Raw genomic sequence first — 17,643 nt, forward strand, 5'->3', positions numbered from 1 at the left:
CTACCTTCTCTATTGAAGCCTTCAGTTTGTTCATGTGTGATTCAAACAGAGGGAAGTGTGAGAAAAAGAAATCCTGGAAGCCCCTGCTCTCTTCTTCTTTCTCGGGAAGGGTGATGATAATGCTGATGGCAATCTTCTTCCTCCGAATCATCGCAGGGTTGGAGCCACAGCTTTCATCTGTTAGGCTGAAAGTTTCTTCGGTACACCTGACGAGCATGGTTGTGAAGAGAATTGTATGGCTAGAAATCATTTAAATGGCAAATCCCCAAATAATTGCCTACTTGTGCATTGTCTAGAAATTTGATTTACAACAGATATACAAAAAGGACTTTCTGTGCCAAATGAACTGCTGTTGATGAATATACTTCTGCAAGCTAAAAGGGGAAAGCCTTACCAGCAGCCATTTTTCTTAATGGTTCTGTAAATAACAACCACTACAAACATCACTACCAAGGAGGCAGGAAGGGAAAAAAACAGAAGGCTTAGTTTGAAAAAGATGAGCTCAGATAGGCTGCAGATTGATTTGTTTATTAATTCTACTGAAGGTGGCATAAAGAAAACATTATTTTCAATAATTATACTGGCCCATGCCTCAGTTACTAAAAAGAATATTCATGGTCTTTATTTCTGTTCATGTACATACAACAGCCCTGGAGCACCACAACAAACAGTCCTGTGTGCTTCTCTCTTCACTCTGCTCACCTTGGACTATAAATATAACAGCAGGTCAGGTCACCTGCAGAAACTCTCAGATGATTCTGCATTATGGGGCGTATTGATAAAGGGGGAGAGACAGAGGAGAGGAGTCAGGAGAAGAATTTTGTTTCTTAGTGCAAAGAGAATTGTCTGCAACTTAACATCAGCAAAACCAAGAAACTGCTTATTTACTTCCACCACACCAAAATGTCTCTATGTGTGGTCACTTTTCAAGGAGTGGATGTGGAGGTGGTGCTCTGCTAAAAGTAACTGGGGATCCATATCAATGACAGGCTGGACTGGTCTGAAAATACAGAACTATACAAGAAAGAGCAGAGCAGATGGTTTCTCTTTCTTAGGAGACTGTGTTAGTTTATTGTGTGTAGTGCCATCCTTCACAACTTCTACAACTCTGTGATGGCCAGTGTGATTTTCTACACTGTGGTGTGCTGGGTTGTCAACATCACTTCAAGAGAGGCCCACTGAATCAACAAGCTAAGTAAAAAGCTACGCTTAGGTATTGGATGAATTATAAACCCCCTGGAGGTCTCCTTGGGACAACTGAAGTACTATCTATCTATCTACAAGACATGTCAGGTGTACAGCAGATACTACTTGGCAGTATCAATCTTCTTTTGGCTGTTAGCTGTGTCCTGGGATAGTGCCACTCACCATCTCGGAACCACGCCGTTCTCCAGGCTAGTGGTCTGACTGCGTAGCCAGCGGCGCTTGTAACTGCTGGCACAGCTGCTGGAGAAGGAATTGCTAGGCGATGGGAATGGTGTGACGAGAAGGCTGCTGAGTGAGGCTGAAGAAATGAAGAACAGATGAAATATCAAACAATATACAGCCAAATGATGCACTGGCTAATCTAATTATTTCCTATTTAAATATTTTTATTTAATTAACTTTTTTTTTGCTTGTATTATGTGTTGTAACATTGGTTTCACGAACAGTAGTGTCATTTTTGTTTTTTGTACCCAGTTGGAGTGGCAATGGTAATTTCGTTGTAAATACAAAGACAATAAAAACTTTCTAATCCTAATTCTGTTATTTATGGTCGTAAACAGATTCACATTTATGATATTAACATAAAAATAACAAACAATACATCATGGTGCTTAAGAGGCAAGAACACCCCCAGTTTATAATGGAAATCTAATAACTCAGGACTGTATTTTATTGGCTAAATATGTAAATAGATAGAAATATTTCTAGGGGGTACCCTACATACCAGTAATAAATGAGGAAATCCTGCAAGTGCACACACACACACACACACATATACTGTATATACATATATAGGCACATACTGTATACTATACATACATATATATATACATATGCACAGTGGCACAATAGCAGCACTACTGCATCGCAGTAAGGAGACCTGGGTTCGCTTACCGGGTCCTCCCTGCGTGGAATTTGCATGTGTCTGCGTGGGTTTCCTCCGGGTGCTCCAGTTTCGTCCCACAGTCCAAAGACATGCAGGTTAGGTGCATTGGTATATACACAATCATATGAAAAAGTTTGGGAAACCCTCTCAGCCTGCATAATAATTTACTTCCAACAAAAAAGATAACAGTGGTATGTCTTTCTGAGTACTGCGGTGTTTTCCGAACAAAGATTTTTAGTGACGCAGTATTTAGTTGTATGAAATTAAATCAAATGTGAAAAACTGGATGGGCAAAAATGTCGGTCCCCTTGTAATTTTGCTGATTTGAATGCCTGTCACTGCTCAATGCTGATTACTTACAACACCAAATTGGTGGGATGAGTTCATTAAGCCTTGAACTTCATAGACAGGTGTGTCCAATCATAAGATATAAAGGTATTTAAGGTGGTCAATTGCAAGTTGTGCTTCCTTCCCTTTGACTCTCCTCTGAAGAGTGACAGCATGGGATCCTCAAAGCAATTCTCAAAAGATCTGAAAACAAAGATTGTTCAGTCTCCTGGTTTAGGGGAAGGCTACAAAAAGCTATCTCAGAGGCTTAAGCTGTCAGTTTCAACTGTAAGGAATTGAATCAGGAAATGGAAGGCCACAGGCACAGTTGCTGTTAAACCCAGCAGGTCTGGCAGGCCAAGAAAAATACAGGAGCGGCATATGAGCAGGATTGTGAGAATGGTTACAGACAACCCACAGATCACCTCCAAAGACCTGCAAGAATATCTTGCTGCAGATGGTGTATCTGTACATCGTTCTACAATTCAGCGCAATTTGCACAAAGAACATCCGTATGGCAGGGTGATGAGAAAGAAGCCCTTTCTGCACTCACACCACAAATAGTCACTTGTTGTATGCAAATGCTCATTTAGACAAGCCAGATTCATTTAGGAACAAAGTGCTTTGGACTTACGAGACAAAAATTGAGTTATTTGGTCATAACAAAAAGGGCTTTGAATGGCGGAAGAAGAACACCACATTCCAAGAAAAACACCTGCTACCTACTGTCAAATTTGGTGGAGGTTCCATCATGCTGTGGGGCTGTGTTGGTAGTTCAGGGACTGGGGCCCTTGTTAAAGTTGAGGGTCAGACGAATTCAACCCAGTATCAACAAATTCTTCAGGATAATGTTCAAGCATCAGTCACAAAGTTGTAGTTACGCAGGGGTTGGATATTCCAAGAAGACAATGGCCCAAAACACAGTTCGAAATCTACAAAGGCATTCATGCAGAAGGAGAAGTATACTGTTCTGGAATGTCCATCACAGTCCCCGGATTTGAACATCATTGAAAATCTATGGGATGATTTAAAGCAGGCTGTCCATTTTCGGCAGCCATCAAATTTAACTGAACTGGAGAGATTTTGTATGAAGAATGGTCAAAAATACCTCCATCCAGAATCCAGACACTCATCAAAGGCTATAGGAGGACAGCGTCTAGAGGCTGTTAGATTAGCAAAAGGAGGCTCAACTAAGTATTGATGTCATATCTCTGTTGGGGTGCCCAAATTTATGCACCTGTCTAATTTTGTTATGATGCATATTGCATATTTTCTGTTAATCCAATAAATTTAATGTCACTGCTGAAATACAACTGTTTCCATAAGGCATGTCATATATTAAAAGGAAGTTGCTACTTTTCTTCTCGGTACTCAAATGTGGCACTTGGTGCCAAGGCCCACCAGTCAAGTTGTTTTGCCTGCCTAAGGTAAAGTCATCCCTGATGGAGGATCGCAGGAATCGTGAGAAAGAGGGGTCTTTTCTTTGGATTGGCTGGCCCAACACTGTTTCAGGCGTGGAATGGCCAAATGGGGGAGGCAGCTTGGTGGATGAGGTCTCCAGGAGTCTAAAATTATCTAAATCTTATTATGTGATATCATCTACTGTTAAATTCTGCTCCGTACTTCTAAAAAAAAATTGTATTTTTTTATTGAGGATTTGTTCTGTTCTGTGTATTGTATTGTATTGACCCCCTTCTTTTGACACCCACTGCACGTCCAACCTACCTGGAAAGGGGTCTCTCTTTGAACTGCCTTTCCCAAGGTTTCTTCCATTTTTTTCCCTACTAGGTTTTTTTTTGGGAGTTTTTCCTTGTCTTCTTAGAGAGTCAAGGCTGGAGGGCTGTCAAGAGGCAGCGCCTGTTAAAGCCCACTGTGGCACTTGCTCTGTGATTTTGGGCTATACAAAAATAAACTGTACTTTGAAAGCTCAGCCAATGATAAACAAAAATCCAAAGAATTAAGAGGGGTTCCCAAACTTTTTCATATGACTGTATATATATACAAGCATATAAAATAAATATAAAAAAGACTTTCAATTTCAAAAATATCAGATTTCTTACCTGACCGAGCAATCCCGCTGTCTCTGTCCTCATTCTGTCCACGGCTTGGCATGTCAACAGGAGTGCTGTGGGCTGTGGAATGGACAGACCAATGATGAGATAAAGAACATTTTGTGCCAAATACTAAACTTACTTGGAGAAAATGAATCCATCACAGCACCCACATGCATTTTGGATTTCGAATAGGGAAAAGTCCATATTATATCTATATCTATATATATATATATATATATATATATATATATACACATATACACACATATACATACATATACACACACACATTTTCTCAGCAACATTACCACTCACAATCTGTGCTGGAATAAAAACTTTACTTTTCTTATAAAGAGAGCCTAGCACTGTATAGGTTTCCTCCACAAAGTAAAAAGTTTAACTTGTCCCGATTAGCGCTGGTTCAGTTTTATCGAGCCATCATTAAAAGTATCCTCACTTTCTCCATAACTGTCTGATAAGGCAGTACATCAGTTCACTCAAAACAAACTAGTGTCATTTGGACAGCAGAAAGGATTGTGGGTCCTGAAGCTGGGCTCTGTAGAGGGCTTGTGTACATCTTGGGTCAAGAAACTTGGTGGAAAATAGACAACACTCACCTGGGTATGCATAACCTGCAGTTATTAATGTTACAGGAATGTTACCGGTCACTAAAAGCAAGAACTACTACATACATAAAGAAGTTCTTTCCTACTAAAGTCACTCTCGTTAAACTCTGTCTCTGATTCATGTTTGTTTTGTCCTGATCTCAAAATTTTTACTATATGAAACAATCAGAAGTACATCAAATGAAGAAGAGACACCTATGAAAGTACTGGAAGGTAGGTTGAGGTGGTATGGACATGTGATGAGGAAAGATAATGAATATCTGGGCAAAGGAGTGATGGGAATGGAAGTCCTGGGGAAGAGAAAGTGATGGAGGCCAAAGAGGAGGGGGATGGATAAAGTAAAAGAAGATCTGAAGGAAAAGGGTCTGACTGGAGAGGAAGTGCAGGACCAAGCTGTTTGGAGAGGGTTGACCAGGCACACCAACCCTACATAGTAGTGGGAACAGATGACATGGAGGACATTATATAATTAGTGGGCATGAGTGGATTTCAGCATTGTCAAATTATCATATAGATTTGTGTTTCTGTACAATTATTTCTATTCTGTACAAATGTAAATAATGTTGGGATGGTGACATGTATTGTACATTGTGCTGTTAATTGTATTTACTTTGGTTAAGTGTACAGAATAATGAGAAAATGTGAATGCGGAACACTTCACAGACTCGTACAATCCAGGATGCAGGCAGCTAATGTTCAGTTGGCTGGTTCACAGTTCACTCCAAATGGGTCAAGTACTCAGTTCTTGACATATTGTATAAGATCTGGGAATTTATTAAATGTTTTCAGTTTGGTTGTGGGAGGAAGGTTGTCTGTAGAGAAATGTAATTTTACTGCCTGCTTCAATTCATTTATTTCCAGTGGGGCATTGGGACATTTCCTTCAACCCTGAAATTGATAAAGTGCATTTTCAATGGGATGGCATTTAGACATTGAGTTTCTTTCGGATGCAGTTCTGTGATTACAACTTCTAATTTGACAGCTAGAATAAATTACAAAACTGAAAATTACACCACCGGCCATTTCTTATTTCAATTTTGATATATTTATGTATATTGTATCACCAAGGGAAATTTCTAGCAACTACATTGCCAGGTAATAAAATTCAGTTCAATTCAATTTTAAGCCTCAGGCTGTAAAAACTTTCCGAATCACCTCCGCTGCCCTTGGAAAACACTTTCAGGTGAGGGGGGCAGATCACTTGTAAGAACACCAGGTCACAGCTGCCCCTGCAAGCCAACACTAATAACAGGAATCCAAGAATACAACAACAACATTAATTTATATAGCACATTTTCATACAAATAATGTAGCTCAAAGTGCTTTACATGATGAAGAGAAGAAAAACAGAAGACAAAGTAAGAATTAAAATAAGACAACATTAATTAACATAGAGTAAGAGTAAGGTCCAATGGCCAGGGGGTACAGAAAAAAACAAAAAAACTCCAGACGGCTGGAGAGAAAAAATAAAATCTGTAGGGGTTCCAGACCATGAGACCGCCCAGCCCCCTCTGGCGGGGCCCATATGGGCCCATGTCACACATAAATGGACTGAATTTCAAAACACTCAACACTGTAAGAGAAAATCCTTGATCCCCCCGTATAGCATTGCTCTCGTTCACAAAAAAAGCTCCTCAAAGTCAAATTATACACACAGTATACTCTATATACAGTATACATACACACACACACACACAAGCTGTGCTAGCCATTTAAGAAGGATTGAAATCAAAGTAACAAACACAGACCTCAACGTTAAGGTTTGCAGTGTACCATGCGATGCATATGTCTCTGTTATATGCCATGTGGTGTGGGATTCATGCAGTGTTCATGTTTGTGATGCACCATCCATTGGATTTACAAATTCAATGCATTTTCTTAGTAAAAATGTTTGTGATGTGTGCCATCTCTTTGGAATGACTGAGACCTAGCAATTAGATGGGGACAGAGACAGACACGGAGGAACTTGTCCTTTTTATTAAGGTGGATATAAAGATATAACTCATAGAAAGATGTCTATTCTTGTACTGCAGAACACTGTTATGCCAAAGTTTTATTATTTGACAAAGGCATCCTGATTACACAAAACTTCATTACCTGAAAATCACAAACAAATTACCTACTGGCAGGTCATTTATTGTACAACTCTTTCTCCACACACTTACAAAATGCTGACAAGCTGTTGTCATGTATAAAATACCGTACCCAAACGCAGACTCTCTTTAGCTCATTTCTTTAACAAAACATCAAAAATAGTAAGCAGATGAACCATCAACTTTTTACTTACCAGCACGCCCATGTCATGTCAAGCAGCATCACACACACACACACACTCTCAAGGCTAGTGCTGTTAGTAGGCAGGCCTGTGCAGAGTTCAATGCTGTATGTACCCCTTTAGATGGTACAAAAAAAAAAAATAATGGGTGTGCACACATTGAGGAAACTGAACACAGCCAGAGCTGAAGTGTCATCATTTTCAGTTTTTTTTCACACATTTTCCTCTTTAGATTATGAAACAACGCCTACTGATAATTTTCAATGGCATTTTGGTGGGGTCACCATTTTCGTGTTGAAAACCTTCCGGAAAACAGGTTTACATTTTGTCAATATGAATTATTGAGTGTAAACTGATGAGCTAAACTGGCAAATGTATCCATGTAAAATTAAATCTACAACACAAGACAGTGTGCAGAAAGTGACAGGGTATTAATAATTTCTGAATCCACTGAATGTATGTGATTTGTCAGGTAACTATTTTTTAACACACTAAATTAAAGAGTCTATAGCCAGTTAATGTATATACATGTACTTGCGGATAAGTTCTCCTATGGATAAGTCAGGACTTGATTTAACTGTATAATTTCCGGTATATTATAATGTCGATAGTATAAGTCGAATGCGGAAAACTCACGCTATTGGTCCAAGAGATTATGATATGCTAACGCCCACCTAAGAGAGTAACCACGGAGCACACACTGCTTTTTTCTTCTATGTTATTGTGCCTATGTGACCACACAGTAATACCCGAACTATTCTGAAGCAATGTTTGCACTGTTTTGTGCTTTTTGTATCTCATACACCTTTATCCCTTATCTACAATGGATTGTTCGATCAGAAGAAAATATGAAGCTGGTTTTAAATTAAACATCGTAGAAATGGCGAAAGAAATTGGTAATTGCGCTGCTGCAACAAAATTCGATGTGTCTGAGAAACTGATGTGAGATTGGAGGAGGCAAGAAAATGGAAAAAAAAAAATTTAAGTGTCGCAATTTTGAACGGGCGTATAAGTCGGGGTCTGATTTTATAATCGATTTTTCAGGTTTCAAGATCTGACTTTTTCCACATTTTGTTATGTTATTGCCTTATTTCAAAATGGATTAAATTCATTTTTTTCCTCAGAATTCTACACACAACACTCCATAATGACAACGTGAAAAAAGTTTACTTGAGATTTTTGCAAATTTATTAAAAATAAAAAAAATTGTGAAAGCACATGTACATAAGTATTCACAGCCTTTGCCATGAAGCTCAAAATTGAGCTCAGCTGCATCCTGTTTCCCCTGATCATCCTTGAGATGTTTCTGCAGCTTAATTGGAGTCCACCTGTGGTAAATTCAGTTGACTGGACATGATTTGGAAAGGCACACACCTGTCTATATAAGGTCCCACAGTTGACAGTTCATGTCAGAGCACAAACCAAGCATGAAGTCAAAGGAATTGTCTGTAGACCCCCGAGACAGGATTGTCTCGAGGCACAAATCTGGGGAAGGTTACAGAAAAATTTCTGCTGCTTTGAAGGTCCCATTGAGCACAGTGGCCTCCATCATCCATAAGTGGAAGAAGTTCAAAACCACCAGGACTCTTCCTAGAGCTGGCCGGCCATCTAAACTGAGCGATCGGAGGAGAAGGGCCTTAGTCAGGGAGGTGACCAAGAACCCGATGGTCACTCTGTCAGAGCTCCAGAGGTCCTCTGTGGAGAGAGGAGAACCTTCCAGAAGGACAACCATCTCTGCAGCAATCCACCAATCAGGCCTGTATGGTAGAGTGGCCAGACGGAAGCCACTCCTTAGTAAAAGGCACATGGCAGCCCACCTGGAGTTTGCCAAAAGGCACCTGAAGGACTCTCAGACCATGAGAAAGAAAATTCTCTGGTCTGATGAGACAAAGATTCAACTCTTTGGTGTGAATGCCAGGCGTCACGTTTGGAGGAAACCAGGCACCGCTCATCACCAGGCCAATACCATCCCTATAGTGAAGCATGGTGGTGGCAGCATCATGCTGTGGGGACTGGGAGACTAGTCAGGATAAAGGGAAAGATGGCTGCAGCAATGTACAGAGACATCCTGGATGAAAACCTGCTCCAGAGCGCTCTTGACCTGAGACTGGGGTGACAGTTCATCTTTCAGCAGGACAACGACCCTAAGCACACAGCCAAGATATCAAAGGAGTGGCTTCAGGACAACTCTGTGAATGTCCTTGAGTGGCCCAGTCAGAGCGCAGACTTGAATCAGATTGAACATCTCTGGAGAGATCTTAAAATGGCTGTGCACCGACGCTTCCCATCCAACCTGATGGAGCTTGAGAGGTGCTGCAAAGAGGAATGGGCGAAACTGTCCAAGGATAGGTGTGCCAAGCATGTGGCTTCATATTCAAAAAGTCTTGAGGCTGTAATTGCTGCCAAAGGTGCATCGACAAAGTATTGAGCAAAGGCTGTGAATACTTATGTACATGGGATTTCTCGTTTTTTTTTATTTTTAATAAACTTGCAAAAACCTCAAGTAAACTTTTTTCACGTTGTCATTATGGGGTGTTGTGTGTAGAATTCTCAGGAAAAATATAAACTTAACCCATTTTGGAATAAGGCTGTAACATAACAAAATGTGGAAAAAGTGATGCGCTGTGAATACTTTCTGGATGGACCGTATACGATAGTGCTTTTCAAAGATTGAGTAATACCTGCAATGACTGGAGGGACCCATGGTGGGTGGGGGGGTGGGGGGGGTGGGGGGTTGGTCGGGGGCTGGTGTATGGGGCAGATGTGACGAGGGGAGAGGTGGGCAAAGCCTGCTCTGGCAGCATTGGGCACAAGGTAGGTAACAGTCCTCTGACACACCTAATCAGTTAACCTACCCATCAAGTCTTAGGGGACATGGGAGAAAAACTGTAATGCTTGACAGAAAATGCATGGTGACTGGAAAAGAACATGCAAACTCTTCACAGACAACAAGAACGAGCAGAATTTTAACCAAGGGCACTAGATACATGTGCTGCCATGCTGCCCTAAAAAGAATCAATAGTTATATACAATAAATCTGCTTTAATTATATTTGGTTTCAAAATGTCTACAGGATTCTAGGTTTGTATAGTAAGTGTAGATTCAATATATAAAAAGAACTGAAATCTGTATTTTTAAGTTCATGACAATGCTTTATTTGATTTTCTCAGATGGCTGTTTTTACCAGTTCACAACTCCTGTGATGAATCGTGCAGATTGTGCTATTTTTTCTCTTTGCCTGTATTTAATCATACTTCTTTTCCCAGTGTTTTATATTTTATTGCTATTTCTTTTAGTAGTTCTTTAAACTATATTAGAAATAATTCAGTACACACAGGCTGAGTACAGCCCACTTGATTAACAGAATATTGGTAAATAGCCCACAAACCCCCTAGTGCTGGCACATCCTCATAACTCATTCTAAATAAAATGAACTCAAACTGTGCCATTTTCAGTTAGCATGGGTGAATTGCAGGTTAAAATGTCTTACTGAGAGGTACAGAACAGCTTTAAACTCTGCCACAGTTTATAAAACTTCACATAACACACTTGAAAATTTCATCAGAAGCAAAACCAACCACAAGATGTTAGAATATGCGTGTGATCTGACGACACATCTGGTTCAGTAATCAACGGACTAACACTTTAAAAAAAGAATGACTTGATTGAAACTTCAGTTTGAATAAAAATGAAACAGAATTGGATTAAATACAAGACCTTTCCCATTTCAGCTCATTTTTACAACTCTTATTAACAAAACATATGTTTCAGATTCTTGATAATAAGAAAGGATAAACTGGAAAAGCACATCAGCAAGGCTACACATTGAATTATGGACTTAGAAATGTAAGAGAGGATTAAATGACCAAATTTCATGCTATTCAGAACTGATTCACTGTACATCTACCGAAATGATGAATTTTTTAACTGAGGGTCATAATGAATATAAATACAATTTTAAAATTAGGAATACGTTAAAAATCATTTTAAAGATAATATCATTGCAGGTTCATTTCTTCAGGCAGTAGGGATCTACACAATCATGGAAATCCCATGACGTCTTAATGTGCAGTGCTGGTGGTCTCAGAACAAGGGAGTATGGGAGAACTGGGGGACTGACAAAATGTAGGTTTGTGAGTTACTATAAACAAAATATATTCAAATTACAAATGTTTTTAAAAGATTGCACTGCAAGTAATAGTCAAAAACCACATTCAAACTTTTTTTTATTAAACTAAAATTCTCAAAAAGACAAAACCAATTATTTTGCCCATAGATATCTGAAGTATTTTATGTGTTTGTGTGAAATGATGTGCATTTTATGTTTTAATGTTGAGTTATTTCTCATTTCTTTAACACTAGATTCCCTGAAGCCTATGAAAAAACCCAAAATCCCGGCCCAGCTTAAATCCCTTTGCACCTCTCCTTCAGCGTCTTTTGATTTGTAATTGTGTCGATCAGCACAAGCAGCCTGCTGTCCCATCCCCCACCTTGATGGAGCTCAGCTCGGGCAAAAAGTTCTCCCAGCTCAAGTCAAGGCTCCTTATCTGCGTGTGAGGTGCCTGAAGTTGTGTAGGGTAGATAACACAGTATATCGTTATTTGGAATACATGCATTTCATGTGTGCAACAATGTATTAGCCAGCGAAAGCGCTGTGAAGAAGCTGTATGTTGTTGCGGTCCTCTGTCCAGTCTGATAGCGGTCACAGGACGGGATTTCCAGTACAACAAATGGTTCTGAACAGGTATCAGTCATAGTTGTGGTCATCGCTGCTCTTGTGAAAAGAATGGAGATAAATGCCAATCAACTCAGAGAGGGAGAGGCAAGTTCGTTGCACCACTTGAACGTCACAGAGAGTACAAAACTGAATAATAAAAAAACAAGCGCTAACTTTTACAAGCAGCCAAAATTTACACTGGGTGTTAAAAACATACATTTGATTCGAGTCTGTATTATATTAAAGTAATAATAATAATAATAAAAATAATAGCAGCTTACTACTGAAAATGCAGAGCACCTGGTGCTGAACCCCGGACCTTTAGGTTATAAGGCAGCACCTCTGCACCATTCAAGAATACGTGTAAACTCCCTGTCAATTGACATTTGAGCTTGGGTTTTTAACTCATTGATAGCAACAAGTAAATCAAATGCTTTTTTTCCCCTTTGGTTATATTCTTGAATAAAAGTGCATATATTTATTTGATATTTGGACTAACATCTTCACACATTATACACTTCTTGTCATTATTAGCATAATATGGAAAAAGTTTCTGTTTTAAGTATGTGTTCAGCATTTCCTTTCATCCTACATTTACCCAGATCTTTGTAGACACAGAACACACATGCAATGCATGTATTCCAAATAACGATATACTGTATTATTTACCCTACACAACTTCAGGCACCTCACATGCAGATAAGGAGCCTTGGCTTGAGCTGGGAAAGCTTTTTGCCCGAGTTGACCTCCGTCAAGGGGGGGTGGGATAGCAGGCTGGTTATGCTGATCGACACATTTACAAAACAAAAGACGCAGATGTAGAGGTGAGAAGGGATTTAAGGTGGGCCAGGATTACGATTTTTTTTGTAGGCTTCAGGGATTCTAGTGTTATTTCTGCTGGTTTCAATTGCAATTGTGTTAACTGTGTACTGTCCCTTTACATTTCCTTATGGCTTGTGTGTTTTGTCCCCAAGGGGCACTTAGTTGGCAGAGGTCTCCAGGACTGTGACTGTATCTGACGTTCTCTTACAATTAACTATGGACACCCCAGAGGTTGTTCTCCAGTGATGCTGCTAACTTAAATTTTGTTTTTCTGTCCTCCACTATCACCTGGCCATAGATTAACAATTAATTAATTGAAAGATATTGCTGGTTTCCATTGACGTTAATCAGTTTTAAACTACTTTACCTTCCTGAGTCTTTATGAATATTGTGAATATGTACTTAGCAATTTATAAAATTTACACTTGCATTGTACCTATAAACTTGTCACTGTGCTCTCCTTCTGCACTCAGTTAAGAGCGTTTACCAAAAATAAACTGGATAAAATAGAAACCAAGGGTTAATGAACTCTTTTGGGGCAGTTTGTGAAATTTTGATGTTTAAATCCTTTTTGGGGTGGCACAGGCTGAAACAGGCCACTGGAGTTAGGTATAGATTTTGTTCCAACCTAACTGCTTCATTTGAAGCCATCTGTTTGGTGCTGAAGAAACTGCTGCTCATGCATTCTTATAGGGTCTCATTTTAGTTAACTGCCTTGTTAAGGTTCCCAACCTTACTCTGTTTCTTTAAGTCTTAAATGGGTGCTTTCAGTATTTTTAATTACTTCTTGTTTCTTTAACTAGCTGCCAATTAATAGTGAGGCACAAATGATAAGGGGACCAGCAATTACCATCTGACTTGGTCCCATTTATACCTGTGTGTTCATCAAGCCATAACACCTGCAATTCAGAAGAGGTCATCCACCTGAAGCGAAGCATGATCAGGCCCAGCCCGTGCTTGGATGGGAGACCAACCAGGAAAACCTTGGGCTGTTGCTGGAAGAGGTGTTGGTGAAGCCAGCAGTGGGCGCTAACCCTGTGGTCTGAATGTGGATCCCAATGCCCCAGTGCACTGCTAAAGAGTAGTTTGTATCCTGATTTCCAGGCTAAATCACCCACCACGTCCTAGTCATTCTGGCCCCCAAATTATTCCCTGTCCCTAATTGTCTCTCTCTCTCACTTCTTCGCTATTTAACAGCTAATGTGTGATGAGCTTACTGGTGCACAAATGGCTGCCATTGCATCATCCGTGTGGGTGCTACACATTAGTGGTGGTTGAAGTGGCTTCCCACTCACTATCTAAAGTACTTTAAGTATGCTAGCACTATATAAATATAAAGAATTATTACTACTATTATTGTTATTATTATAAGAAGTATCAAATATTGAGAAAAAAATGAATGACAGAATTATTAATCTACTCCTGGCTGCAAATCATTTTAATGACATCACAGCAAAGGCAAAATCTAAAATATAAGAAATAAACTAATGTGTCAGAATGAAAAAAGCGAATAAGCCATAAAATTAAATATATTTTTTTATTAGCATGGACCGGCCTCTAATTAAACAACTGATTTGGAACAAAAAAACGAAAGCCACTGCGGGCCCCCCCCCCAGCTGAACTGAAGCACCCTTGGGTTGCTACTTATGTCATTAAAGGTACTTGTAACAGCCACAATTTCATGATATAGAGCATAAACAATGAGCAGAAAAGGGAAAAAGTCAGACACAGCAAAGAGTAAGAGCAATGTGCAACCTATGAAAATCTTACACCAATCAATCTGGTAGAAATCAGAGGGCGCGTATGCATGGCACTGTGTATCGGTTTGCTTTTTTTAAATATTTTACTTAAAAACTGAAGCTTACATGTACACTCACCAGACACTTCATTAGGTACACCTGTTCAACTGCTTCTTAACACAAATATCTAACCAGCCAATCACATGGAAGCCACTCAATGCATTTAGGCCAGTAGACATTGTCAATATGACCTGCTGAAGTTCAAACTGAGCATCAGAATGGGGAGGAAGGTGATTGAAGTGACTCTGAATGTGGCATAGTTGTTGGTGCCTAACGGGCTGGTCGGAATATTTCAGAAGCTGCTGATCTACTGGGATTTTCTTGCACAACCATCTCCAGGGTTTACAGAGAGTGGTCTGGAAAAGAGAAGATAACCAGTGAATGGCAGTTCTCTGGACGAAAATACCTTACTGATGCCACAGGTCAGAGGAAAATGGCCAGACAGGCTTGAGCTGAAAGGCAACAATAACTGAAATAACCACTCGTTATAAATGAGGTATGCAGTAGAGCATCTCTGAAAGCACAAAACATCAAACTTTGAAGCATATGGGCTACAGCAGCAGGAGACCACACCGGGTGTCACTCCTGCCAGCTAAAAACAGGCAACTGAGGCTACAATTCATACGGGACAACAGGAAAATGGAAAAATTTTGTCTGGCCTGATGAGTCTCAATTTCTGCTGTGACATTTGGACGGTAGGGCCATAATTTGGCATCAACAACATGAAAGCATGGGCCCATCCTGCCTTGTATCAACGGTACAGCCTGGTGGTGTTGGTGTAATGGTGTGGGGGATATTTTCTTGGCATACTTTGGGCCCCTTACTACCAAATGAGTATTGCTTAAATGCCACAGTCTACCTGAGTATTGTTGCTGACCAAGTCGATCCTCCCTTTATGACCACAGTGTACCCATCTTCTGATGGCCACGTCCACCAGAATAACGCAGCATGTCACAAAGCTCAAATCATCTCAAACTGGTTTCTTGAACATGATAATGACTTCACTGTACTCAAATGGTCTCCACAGTCACCAGATCTCTAATCCAATAGAGCAACTTTGAGATGTGATGGATCAGGAGATTAGCATCATGGACGTGCAGCCAATAAATGTGCAGCAAGTGCGTGATGCTATCATGTCAATATGGACTAAAATCCCACAGGACTGTTACCAGCACCTTGTTGAATCTAGGCCACAAAGAATTATGGCAGTTCTGAAGCCAAAGGGGGGTCCAACCCAGTACTAGCAAGGTGTACCTAATAAAGTGGCCAGTTAGAATATAGAACCTAACAATTTATAATAACTAAAAAGTGTTTGTAATCAAATACATCACTCTGGCTATTAAGTATGGATGGGTTAAAAAAACAAAACAAAATGGAAACTGTACAGTAGCATAAAGCAGACTGTGCTCATTCATGGCTCTTGATATTATTGTTGTGCAGCAGATCACTAAGCTGTGTTGCATAATCCATGGCACAGAGCTGTTACACATTTTTAAATGATTGAATCAGCTCTAAATCTATGATGTTCTACTGAGTTTTCTTTAGGGTGTTGAATTTAACACAATGCCCAAAGCAATACATGTTTGTTTCCTTCTGCAGACCTCACTGGCATAATAAGTGAATGCAATAGCTGAAGTATCTACTTTAAAATAACATCAAACAAAAAATGTATTTTTGTTTAAGTTTAACATGGAGTGAACCACATTGTGTAACATTAAATGAAATGGAAAGTCTTTATTTCTTTTTTTGGTGATATTTAGTATGAAAGAAAATAATTCAGAATTTTGACTTCTATTAAGTCAATGCTAGGCACCCTCTGTTTCTAAATTAGGATTTGTTCTAACAGGGCTCATGCCAGTAGTAAGGAAGCATTCCCCGTGTTGTGTGGGCCACACTGGATTCAGCATTCCGCACAGACCTGCAAAGAAAGAGGCACTCCGAATGAGCCAGAGAGGATGAACATCAGAGACTCTGGGCAGAAGTTTGTTACTGCAAAGCTGCAAGAGACCTGCAAATGCACAAGAGGCAAAGAATTCAAAGACAACATGGACTGGAACTGAAAAATAAATGGAGTCCATACATTTTATTATTACAGTTTTAAAACTTTACCTATGCTGCTTCCATTGCGATAGGGTCCCAAACCATTCTGACTGGGACACGACTTCCCAATATTGTATTCTTGGTTGATGTATTCAAAGCTGTCCTGCAACCTGAACAGACAAGCAACACACTTAAAAATACAAGATTTCCTTAAAGGCATACACCCTCCAAAAAACTATTATTTTTTTTTTTACATATTACCCCATGTAGTTTTTAACGATGGTTGAGAACATTTTTTAATGTCACGTTTATACGCAGAATGGAGACCACAATGTTTCTGATACAATAGAAGTCTATTGTGACCCATGATGAATAGCAGCAAATAATATCAAAACGTCCATGAAAAAAGTCTCCTGTTACTCATGTCACATAATCATGTCAAGTCATCCAGTCATAGGCTCACAATGTTATGTTTCCACTAGCAAACTGTCTCAAATATATGTAGTTTTGGTAAAATACTGTTCATTAACAAGGGGGCAATTTCCAGACGTATGACTTAACACTGGACAACAGCAAACAATATCAAAAGGTCCATTATAAAATCTTATGTAACTTATGTCACATAAAATATATTTGAGCACCACAGAGCCTCTATGTCTGGACACTGTTCATGGAGTGGATATAAAGGAGGTCCATGTCAATGACAGGTCGGACTGGTCTCATAACACTGAGGAACTGGAGAAGAAAGGGTAGAGCATGGAATGTGCTCCTTTAATGTGGAAAGTGACATCCTTCACATCTTCTACAACTCTGTGATGGTCAGTGCGATTTTCTACACTGTGATGTGCTGGGCTGGTAACCTCACATCAAGAGAGGCCCACCAAATTAACA

At 39.7% G+C, this 17,643-nt stretch overlaps 1 protein-coding gene across 4 annotated transcripts in view; it reads right to left on the bottom strand.

Annotated features, from left to right (window-relative positions):
- LOC114652314 (folliculin-interacting protein 2-like) overlaps positions 1-17,643 on the bottom strand; it is a 129,988-nt gene that overhangs the window by 41,157 nt on the left and 71,188 nt on the right. For 3 of the 4 annotated variants that reach the window (XM_028802651.2, XM_028802652.2, XM_028802654.2), the window contains exons 6-10: positions 16,822-16,922; positions 16,631-16,720; positions 4,480-4,551; positions 1,369-1,504; positions 5-206 (exon numbers count right to left, since the gene is read on the bottom strand). In XM_028802651.2, the coding sequence (XP_028658484.2) occupies positions 5-206; positions 1,369-1,504; positions 4,480-4,551; positions 16,631-16,720; positions 16,822-16,922 (601 nt within the window). The remainder of the gene's footprint in view (positions 1-4; positions 207-1,368; positions 1,505-4,479; positions 4,552-16,630; positions 16,721-16,821; positions 16,923-17,643) is intronic. The other variant, XM_028802653.2, reaches the window with a different exon arrangement.

Source organism: Erpetoichthys calabaricus, chromosome 5 (assembly GCF_900747795.2).
Source record: "Erpetoichthys calabaricus chromosome 5, fErpCal1.3, whole genome shotgun sequence".
NCBI lineage: Eukaryota > Metazoa > Chordata > Cladistia > Polypteriformes > Polypteridae > Erpetoichthys > Erpetoichthys calabaricus.